The sequence below is a fragment of the Monosiga brevicollis genome, genomic scaffold (genome assembly GCF_000002865.3).
Source record: "Monosiga brevicollis MX1 MONBRscaffold_22 genomic scaffold, whole genome shotgun sequence".
Lineage (NCBI taxonomy): Eukaryota > Choanoflagellata > Craspedida > Salpingoecidae > Monosiga > Monosiga brevicollis.
This window is the reverse complement of record NW_001865059.1, coordinates 239,115-249,678: the sequence shown is the minus strand read 5'-3', so window position 1 is coordinate 249,678 and position 10,564 is coordinate 239,115. Positions and strand designations below refer to the sequence as shown.

The window sequence follows — 10,564 nt, the reverse complement described above, 5'->3', positions numbered from 1 at the left end:
GATGACGGCCGCCCGGATCGTCAGTACCCCGGCACCCACTGAGGTACCAAATGAGTTGCTAATCTGGAGAGAAAGGGAGAGGGATGGATTCAGACACCGTGTGGGCAATACGAATGTACTGTGAGTTGGAGTTGGAGGGGTTTTTACTGAAGGGGCGGAGGAGGGCGTGCCACCTACATCATTGGCTCCCATGACGGCAGCCAGGCCGAAGCTGCAAATGAGGCCAAGCGTCAAGACCCACGAGACAGGTTGCATATTAGAGTTTCCCACCTACAATCAGCCACCAAGACATTGGGAGCAAGCGAGCAGCCGTGAGTTTGAACCAGGTGTGGGGGGAGGTGTGGGGGGCGAAACATCAACACAAGGCCTTGACGAGTAACTCAAGGGGGCGGGGGGGCGTGCCAGGCATACCATGGGGTCAAGCATTTCCAGGTGCGCACCGAGCTGCGCCATGGCGCCGGCCAAGTTGAGTATCCCTTCAACACAAGCGACACGCTTTGATCTTGAAAAAGCAGTTGCGCGGTGCTGATAAAAGACGCCTGGCCCGTGCCAACGTCACAGCAACAACACACAAAGCAAGTCATGCAAGCATCAACCGGTGCTTGCCAACGGGCTCCAAAAACGTGTCTTGACGCTGTCCTCTTCTGAACAAGCGCGGACCGCCTTTGCGATGCCACCCAGTTTACAGGCAGCTAGGGAATCTGATGATCAACTTGTTCGCCTTCTGGCTGCCAAATCTCATCGAGATCTGGGCCGAGGAGCCGGGGCGGGCGTCGGAAGAGAAGAAGAAGAGGAAGCAGAGCAAAACTTGATGTTGATGATGTTGTAGTTGTTGTAGATTTGATGTTAAACAGTAAAATGTATCTGTTGCGATTAATACGCGTTTGTCAGAGTTATTGAAGCTTGTTTTTCAGCTGAGCTCTGATTTGTGTCGTTCTGACGGCGAGAGTCGATCGAGTGCTTGCCCGCGAGGTTGGTGGCAGACAGGGGGGTCGTCAAAGCTGCTAATGTGCGAGGTTGTGCGGGGTTGTGCGGGGCTGATGTGGCTGTGGCTGACGCTGACCAAAAGAGCAAACACATATTCGAGGCGCGAAGGCGGAGAAATAAATTGAAGCCATCATGGACTCTTGATAGAGTCAGGCCAGGCGGATAACGACGCAGTCGCTATGGACATTGCCTTGCATGTCCATGCCGCCGTACAGCACAAGCGTATCATGGTGGGAGGGGAGGGGCACCGCAGGAGTATCAGGAGAGGAAGGGCTGGGGGCTGGCGAATTGTCAGGCTGGGAATCTTCTGGTTGAGGGGGCGCTGTTGTAGCTGCGCCCTCAACAACAGCGCCAAACTGCTCCGTCACGTCCTGCAGACCCACCGGCTGGGTATCACGGCTCGCTGTCGGGTTGCTTTGCGGCGCGTCCGTTGCACCAGGGTGGTACCAGCATCGATGATCGACCATCAGCGAGGCAAAGTCAAAACGAGCCGCTACGGGAGCGTTTTCAAACTCAACTTCCTGCCATTTGTTAGTGGCTGCACGGGACAATCGGTCACGAGGCGCTTTGTCAGTCAAGCTACAGCGCTATGATGACCGTTTGCGCGAGAGGGGTCTCCCGGATCCCCCAAGCGGAGAACAATTGCTAAAATACTGACCGGGGTCGTAGAGCCAGAGATCATCCAGGGCCTCAGGCCCAGACACGGTCATGGCCAGCCCACCAAAGAGCACCAGGCGACCATCTGCCAGCGCGTGGAGGCAATGACCACTGCGGGCACAGGGCGCAGGCCTCGTTTCCTCAACACGGTCCCAAGCTAAGCTCGTACGTGGGACGGCGTAAGCCCTTGGGGAGCGCACAACTTGCCGGCCGGCCCTAGCGGGGTGCGGTCACAAACCTCCGTCCCGATAGCACCAAAAGTCGTCCAGCCACTCCTGGCCCATCATGCCCCCATGAACATAGATGACGTCTTGCGACAAGGCCATGGCATGTGCTTGGCGAGCCGCGGGACTGTGCTCGCTGGTGCACAGTGACCATATGCGATCAGCTGAGTTCATTGTGGTGATGCACACGGGGTGATGAGAGCGCACAATGTCAAGGATCTGGCCGCTTGCCAGCAACCTGCTGCCGATGAAATCAGACAATACATTGTTGCTTTTTTTTTTTTTTTCTTTTTTTCTTTTTTTGGCCCTGGGTGGAGCTCGGTCGTACCTTTGCTGAATCGGTACAGTTTCTGATCGGCACAAGGCGTGGTGCCACTCTCGCCACCACAAAACACATACAGGTTGGCGTCATCTGCGGCATCACATGCCCAAAACCACGTCCATGAGAAGAGTGGAAAAGCACAGCTCTGGCCTGGTCACTCAGGATGGTGAGGTTGAGGCCGTCTCACCTTCGGCCCAGCTGTGGCAGGTACGAGGGGATGGGCTTGTGCCCGTGGCTTTGAGCAAAGTCCAGGTCCGCTTGGCTTCGCAGAGGTCACCCAGTAACGTGAGGACGGGAAAGAAAGGGCTCTTGAGAACACGTGGACGGATGCGTGCAAGAGGCCAGGGCTCGTCCAACGACTTACAGCGGTCGTAGTAGCGCAGATCGGCCAGTGCCTGGTCCACGCCCGCGCCCAACAAGACGACAAGCTCCTGCAAAGCGGTGTCATAGTAGCTTGCGTGGTCGTAGCGCCCGACGGTCGGATTGGGATCATTGGGGCGAACGGCCTCCCAGGCTAGCGTGTCTGAAGAGTCAATTGGACAGACCCACGGCAAAGGCGCGCGCATGAGCGTGCTTCCTCAAGGTCAGGGGCCGCATGTGCGTGATCCAGCTCACCGAGGCGAAGGCCCACGACGTCGTCAAACATCCCATCCGGTGTTGCACCGCCGGCAAACAAAAGGCGACCGGGGCCACGCGGGTCAAGCACGACCGAGTTGCCCAAGCGCGGCCCGACGCTGCGCGCATGTTGCCCAGCGTCGGATGGCACGACGTACCTGAGCTCAGCGAGGTCAGCAAACACTCGGTGAGCATTGAGACGTTCGAGGGGGCGGGTAAACTTGAATCAGTGTCTTACCAAAGGCGAGTCTTGAGCTCATCATTCGAGCTGACATATGGGTGCAGTGTCCAGCCAGCTGCTGCCGTGGCCTCGGCTGCTGCTGCTGCCGCCGTCGCCATCAAACCGATTGAGCGCGCGCTGTGTGTGTGTGTGTGTGTGTGTGTGTGTGTGTGTGTGTGTGTGTGTCGTTAACCGTCAAAATTATTCAAACTCAACACTACCCCTCTATAATTAAGCACCCAATACTACCTCTCCATAATTGAAAAGTTTAGCTTTGGGAAAATCGAAAACTGAAAATGCCTGCGGGCATGCAAACTGTCCGCGTCGCGCCGTTCCGGACGAGAACCAGAGAGACAAGGTTCTTAAGCTCCTCGCTGGTTGGATCGGCTTTTGGTGACTTGCCTTTCGCCTTGACCTCTCTCATGTGTACCCTTGGTGTTGCTTTTGCTCGTGCTGGTATGCCTTCTTGCTCTTTCATCCTGCCTCTCCTTGGCGTGCTCTGTCTTTACCTGTGTGTGTACCGCGCCCTAGTCAGTGTTGCTGGTTGATGGAGGTCCCACCGTCCTGACGGCACTTGATTTGGGCCCCTCGATCGTTCTGCCCTGCTTTTCTCGCTTCTTCATGTGCGTTGGCCGGTGGGCCTTGTGTTTCTCGCGCAAGCACCCCGTATAATACGCGGCTACCAATGATTGCCTTGCCTGCTTTGACAGCTCACTTGTGCTTGATGGTTGTCCGTGGATGCCGGATACCAAATTGCGCCTTCTCCCTTGAATTAGACAACAGCCTCCCTGCTAGACAAGACCGCCTTCCTACCCGTGCGCCGGCTGACGCTCGGCCTTGTGTGTTGCTGCTGCTGCCGCCGCTGTCCGCACAATGAACGGCGATGCCGCCGTGTCGGCTTTGGGCCGCCACGGCAGCCATCTGTCCATGTCTTCCCTTCCGCTGCGAAAAATGAGTGGCATCTCAGGCAACTCTGGTCCAGGCTCCTTGGCCAGTCAGCCGTCGACAGTTGAGGGGCCGACCATGTCTGTGCCTTGCTCGCAGGGCCTTCAGGTTTGTTTCGGCTTTGCCCGCTTTGTCTCCGGCCCATGCAAGAGTACAGGCCGGGCCATTCGCCCGTTTGCACTCACACAAGCTCCTTCCTGTCCTTCTCTGGGACGGATCAATCAGATGCTGTACTCCAACATGCTGGAGCATCAGAGCACCGCCCTTCTTACGGAATATTCCAAGCAGCAAGCCAGCGGCCTGCCCATGGAGCTTCGCATGGAGTTTACCTTGATCAATATGGTCAGTGCTCAATTCTGTTGCCGATTTTTAGTAACGGGCACAGCCCTCACCGACCTCTTTCAATCTTCTTATCCGTGTAGGAGCGTGCCGGAGCTGCCTCCAAGCCAGCCAAGGCAACTTCAACCAACGCGACGCTCCTGCAGGAACAAGTCAGCACATTCTCCTTTGACCCGCCAACGCCTGTACAGTAGGGGCGCTCGTTCTTGCCTCAAACCTGCCTTGACTTGTCCGATGCCTCGCATAGATGAAGCGCATCGAGGACACCCACCGTCATGAAGTGACCATCCTTGAGGATCTGCAAGTGCGTACAGATACCTTCTCACCACGTCGGGCTTGGCTGTTCATGTAGCGACGGGTCCAAGCTTATGAGTGGTTGGTGCATGCGACAGGACTTTCTGCGTCAAAAATCCACCCTCGACCAGATGCACGCCCAAGGCATCAAAAAGCTGGTAAACCAGGTTCGTTGTCATAACCCCCTTGATAGCCTTGTTCTCTCTTGATTGTCCTCGTCCTCCTTTTACATTCGTACGGCTGGTTGAACCCAAACGACATCGATACGCAGCAATTTGCCAAGCGCAAGTGGCACGATTCACTGTATCAAAAAGACCACGAGAACATGTGCGTCTTCATGCTCTCTGTCTGTCGAATGCGTTCCATCAGCTTTCTTTTCGTCTTCCTCACCCTCACCCCTACTCACTACGACAGCCTCCTGGAGGATCTGTATCGCGAAACGCTCAAGGCCCACGCCACAGACGCCGAGATGATTGCAATCGCGGCCGAAGAACTCTCCACACTCATCAATACCAATATGGAGAAGCGCATTGAGGAAAAGCGCCAGCTCTTCAAAACAGGCTTTCGGGTTCTAACCGCTCTGCAAGAAGAGCTCTACTGCATGGACGAAGCCGTCTTGACCGTACGTTCCGCCGACTAGACTCAGCATCAGAGCTCCCTCCGATCCCTGCTGTTGCCTGTACTAATGGCTCTGGACGCCACGTGTCCCGCCCGGCCTTGCCCCCACTTGCCCTTCTCTGTCCTGTCGCGTCCTGTCGACTCTACTCCAGGCCCGCAAAACTTACGAGGCAAGCATCAAGGAGTATCAAACCCTCTGCAAAAAAAAAGGTAGGGTCCTCGGCTGACCCCATCATTTCAGGGTGAAAACTTCAGATACCTCGCCTTTCTAATATCATGTCTGTCTCGTTCTCTCGGGTTTTATCGGGTCGGGGGGCCATGGTGTGCGTGCATAGCCAAGAAAAAGGTGGCGGACAAAGAAGCCAGTAAACTGCGCTCGCTGGAGAGCAAGGCGAAGTTGGCCCGGTACGAGTACCTGCTCGAGCTAGCCGCGGCCAACGAGGCCTATCGCGTCTTTCGGGATGAGCAATTTCCAGAGGTGGCGGACACTTTGGCCACAAAGACACTTGAGTGGCTGCAGACCTTTATCAAGTCATGCTGCAACATCTTGGCTCAGCCCGCCGAACAGGCGCTCGATCTGAAGATTGAGCAACAGCATCGTGCCGACCTTCTCTCGGCCGAGTTTGAGCGAAGAACCTTTTTGCACCGCTGCCGTCGCGAATTTCCTGGCCGCCAGCTCTTTGAGGTCAACCTGGTGCCGGGCGACGAGGAGCGTGTCATTCGCGTTGATACTCAGGCCACCAAACTGACCTTGGGTCAGCTGCGCAATCTTCTGCAACACACGGTGGATAACAAACGCGCCGAGTTGGCCACGAAGGAGGAGCAAATCGAATCCCTCTTGAGTCTGTACTACCACTACACCAAGGCCGGGGCCGTGCTGGACAAGGGTGAGAACCAGGCTCGTACGATGCGGCAAAAGATGGAAAAGATATACTCGGAAATAGAGGTGATTGGTCGGCAGCAAGCCCAGATCAAGGCCAAGATTGACTACATCACCGAAACGGGCGTGGATGGCTTCCAAGATGACTCTGCAAGTGACAGCCAGTCCGTCGCGACCACGGCTGTCATTGACATTACCGAGGCACAGGAGCGGGAAGCTGAACGCCGGCGGCGCCAGGTGGCAGGCGATTCATCTGACTCGCTTCTAGCGGCCCGCCGACAAGCTCAACAAGCCGCCGATAATTTTGCCCGCACCGTGGGTGAAGGCGGCGACAACCTATCGCAATGGGGCGGTGCGTCTGAAGCTGAAAGCACGCCCAAACCCCGCAAGTCCCTGGGCCTCTTCCGTCGTCGCCGCCAGACCCAAGAGGTGCAGCTTGGAAGGGGCATGCCGGACGGCATTCTTCTGGACGACAGTGTACAGGAGGATGATGAGCTCCCACCGCCACCACCCATGACCTTTCCCAAAAGTGTGTCCCAAAGCAACCTCAACATGGCTCCCGAGCCCGGTCACATGGCAGCCATGATGCAGGCCGCTACACATCCCGTTCCTGCTGCGCCCTCGCCTTTGGCCATGGCCGGGAGTGCAGCTGCCCCACCACCGCCGCCACCTGCACCCGCACCATCGCTACAAGAGATGCAAAGTCACCACCGAGTCAGTCAAACTGTCACGTCTTCTGCCGCCGCAGAAGTGCATTCGTTGTCGCCAGGTGGCATAGATGACCACGTGGATCCCATGGCTACCTTTGCAATTCCTCCACCCCCAAATGGCTTTGCCAGCGCTCCTGTCACGCCGTCGCCTTCAGGGCCCTCTCCCGAAGTGGCGATGGAGGCCGAGGTGGAGCCAAGCTCAGAAGAGGAGGAAGAGGAGGAGCCTGCGCCCAACAGCTTGGCCGCCCAGCTCCGCAAGCGCTCTAAGGCATTGAACCACTCTCCCAAGCCCGTGATTTCGACCATCGTGCCCACCGGCTCGGTTGTTTCTTCGGGCGACGCGAGCACACCCGTCTCTGCCGCACCAGCACCAGCACCGGCGGCACCGACACCGGCAGCGCCCATACCTACCGGCAACTCACTGATGGACCAGCTTCGGGCCCGTCAGCAGGCCATGAAGCCCGTAGCAGCGGCGCCACCTCCCGCTCCAATGCCTACTTTGGCTTCACAGCCTACACCCACGTTGGCGCCAGCGCCTGCTGCCACCACCAAGGCAGCTCCAGCCCCGCCGACGACAGCCTCGGCTGCAGTGCCGGCAGTCGCCCCAAAGTCACCCAAGCCAGCCCCGCCCCCACCGACGGCAGCCAAGCCGTCGCTTCGTCCAGCCGTGCCTCCGCCGCCACCTGCGGCCCGAGCTCCCGCCCCAGCTTTGGCACCACCACAGCCTATGCCAGAAGCCTTGTTGCTTCCCATGTGCCGGGCTCTGTATCCCTACTCCCCGATGCAACCCGATGACCTGGCTCTGACGGAGCGGGAGATGCTGTATTTCCTGGTTGAGCGCGACGACGGTTGGGCCAACGGCATGAACCTGCACGGGCAAGTTGGCTTTTTCCCCTCCAGCTACGTGGAACACATGGATACCCGCGACATATCGAGCTGGACGCCAGCGCGGGTCTGCACGATCAGCCTTGCGGTTGGCGATCAACTGGGTCTGAGCCTTGGGGCGGGCCGTCCTGTGCAGATTGACATGGTGATCCCTGGCTCCCCCGCTGCGCGGGCACAGCTTAGGGCTGGCGACATGATCTTGGAGATTAACAAGAGACCATGCGCCATGAAGTCTGTGGTGGACATTACGGTGAGTTTTGATTGAAAATGTAACAACCTGAATGGCCGCACATGTCTGCCAGCCTTTGTGGCCGCGCCTCTGTAGTCTGCAGTTATGAGTCATTGCGATATTTAAGCGTCTGATTCTTGATGTGCTTGTTGACCGTTGTTTGTGGCTTAATGCGCAGGGCCTCTTGACTGACCCCGGGCAAGACGTTGGTGGTGTGCGATCGGTGACCTTGACGGTGATCAATCGCAACGATGTAATAAGCGATGCGCAGCGCCTCAATGCACTCAGGTACGCGTTTTCTCCTTTGGATGAACCCGGCGGGATGGTCGCACAAACGCCATCTCATGGACTGTGCCTTTTTGCTGAAAACGATTCTCGCTCCGGTTGATTGATTTAGCAAGCAACCCTCCAACCATTCCCTCGTGTAGATGAAGAAAACTTTGAAAGGACGTTGCAGCGACCCATGGTGGTGCGCAACGCCTACCTCGCCTGTGTTGTCTTTGATCGATTTGTCCAGGGTCTTGTGTGTGCTTTGCCTTTTTTTTTTTTTAAATCACCCTATCAATCCAACATTCATTTACTTTGAACAGCTGATCACGAGACACAACGCATGACCATGTCTTTCACGAGTCGAAGAAGAGGTTGCCCATTGACTGTGTATGATAACAGAATCAGTCGAGCGGGAGAGAAGGTGCTTGTGCGGAAGCACATTCGAGCCAGCGAGATCAAACAGGGCATTAATTAAGGGGTAAAGTGAAACAACGCTGGGATTGACCGGTTGATACAAGGCGGAGCCTGCGCCCTTTCGGCACAAGATGAAGAATATGAAGAAAACTCAAGACAAGACAATGGCAGTCACAAGATGCGCGGGGGTGGCCAGGCTGGAGGAGTCGCAGGTGGTGGGATGCCAGGGTGCGCGCTCGGGACTCGGGGTCGCGAGCAGATGTGCTGTTATTCAGCTGTGCGCAGTGTCGAGTCGCCCATTGCACAACCAGGGATGGCGGGGGCTACTCGTCACGGGGGGCAGCAAGTTTGAGCTCTGTCATGACGGCTGAGTGCGCATGGCGCTGGTCCATGGTGGGCCGTGCGGCTTCGCCTTGATCTTCTTCTTCTTCTTCTGGCAGACCTTCTTCCGTCCGTCGCGCTCGGATGTCAGCCAGCACGCGGTTGTGTGCTTGAGAGACGGCTTCTTCGGTGACAAAAGCACTTTCGCGTCGCTGCGAGACTGGGCCTGAATCAGAGTCGGAATCTGCGCCCGCATCGACATCATCATCGTTCTATAAACATAAAGACGAGACAAAAAGGTGTGATCATACGGCGTGAGGAGGTTCATGAGGGTGGCGGCCAGGATATTCACTCATGCAAATGGTTGCCCCTCTTCTCTTTCCTCCCCAGGAACGCTGCGGGCACAGGTAGCCACGGTCACGGCACACGGGTTCAGACGTACAAAGAGCGCTGTGTCCAAATCCAAAGAGTCGGTGCTCTTGGCCCTCGGAGGGAGCTTGGCTTTTGCGACATTGGAGATGTGTTGCTGAGCCTTGGGCTCCATGGAAAACCCCCGGGTCCAGGCCGAGGCACATCCTCCGAGGGCAGTGCCCGAGTAGCCGAGCTCGGTGTGCTTGCCGGTCAGCGAGCGATCCTTGGTCTCAATGACGAGCTCATCATCCACTTCTGCCGAGGCCGGGATCTTGAGCTCAGGGCGATCCTTTTTCTTGCTTCGCAGGGAGCGACCAATTGACTTGAGCATGGCGGCGGTGACGCTTGCGTGCGTGTCTCGGTGCGTGTGTGCAGGCGTCAATCTCGTATGGGACCTGCTTCAGAGAGAGAGGAGAGAGAAAGCGAGAGAGACGGAGAGCAAAAGGCAGCCCAAGGCTCGAGAATGGGCCTGCACGACAAAAATGACACAACCGAACACTGGGATCGGACTCTTGCCCAGTCGTGCGCTTAAGATGCCCCAACAGCTGCTCAACCCCTATGTCGGCTTCCAAGGCTGCACCCCACCAATAGAGAAGACGTAATTTGCTTGCTTGCTTGCTTGAACTCTTTTGCTCTGTCTCTGTCTCTGTCTCTGTCTCTGTCTCTGTCTCTGTCTCTGTCTGTGACTGTGTCTCTGTCTGTGACTGTGTCTCTGTCTGTGACTGTGTCTCTGTCTGTCTCTCTCTCTCTTAAGACCGTGCTTGGTATTTGAGGTATCGAGCTAGCGGAGCCATATCATGACCGCTCAATCGTGCCGAGCGCGCCAGCGCTCCTTTTCAGCGCTTAATACCCTCCGCGCGTTGCACACCAAGCGCGGACACAAACCTTGACCGGTGCCCTTCTTATCCTGCCTTGAAGTGTGCGCTTTGCAAGGCGCACGGCTAGATGACCTGCTCGCTCGCGTGTCCGCGCGAGTGGCTCGCGTCGCCTCTTGGACATTCCACACTATACATCCAACACCATTTGCAGCTTGCGACTACATGTACAACGCCCCCACCTCCCTCCACCTGCCTCTCCACTTCCCTGCACACCCAAAAGCCCTTGATCGCTGCTTGCTCTGTCTGCCTTGGAAGAAGCCTTGGTTAATTGAGATCGACACAGCGCGTGCGTGCAACCACCTCCGCCCCCACATCGATACTTCAGTTGTCGTAGCACAAGCCCAC

At 56.9% G+C, this 10,564-nt stretch overlaps 3 protein-coding genes across 3 annotated transcripts; 1 reads left to right on the top strand and 2 right to left on the bottom strand.

Annotated features, from left to right (window-relative positions):
• Positions 1-1,136: 1,136 nt before the first annotated feature.
• Positions 1,137-3,449, bottom strand: MONBRDRAFT_27860 (uncharacterized protein; the record flags this gene model as incomplete). Its single annotated transcript, XM_001748262.1, has 8 exons — positions 1,137-1,525; positions 1,646-1,729; positions 1,883-2,032; positions 2,197-2,280; positions 2,378-2,713; positions 2,964-3,025; positions 3,150-3,163; positions 3,366-3,449. The coding sequence occupies 8 exons, from the start codon at positions 3,447-3,449 to the stop codon at positions 1,137-1,139; spliced, it is 1,203 nt and encodes a 400-aa protein (XP_001748314.1).
• Positions 3,450-3,898: 449 nt separating this feature from the next.
• Positions 3,899-8,313, top strand: MONBRDRAFT_10544 (uncharacterized protein; the record flags this gene model as incomplete). The annotated part of the gene is made up of 6 exons (XM_001748333.1): positions 3,899-4,312; positions 4,557-4,613; positions 4,797-5,225; positions 5,374-5,431; positions 5,557-7,946; positions 8,104-8,313. 6 exons carry the CDS (start codon positions 3,899-3,901, stop codon positions 8,311-8,313), a joined length of 3,558 nt encoding a protein of 1,185 aa, XP_001748385.1.
• Positions 8,314-8,932: 619 nt separating this feature from the next.
• On the bottom strand, positions 8,933-9,672 carry MONBRDRAFT_10543 (uncharacterized protein; the record flags this gene model as incomplete). Its single annotated transcript, XM_001748261.1, has 2 exons — positions 8,933-9,202; positions 9,373-9,672. 2 exons carry the CDS (start codon positions 9,670-9,672, stop codon positions 8,933-8,935), a joined length of 570 nt encoding a protein of 189 aa, XP_001748313.1.
• Between the last annotated feature and the right edge of the window lie 892 nt (positions 9,673-10,564).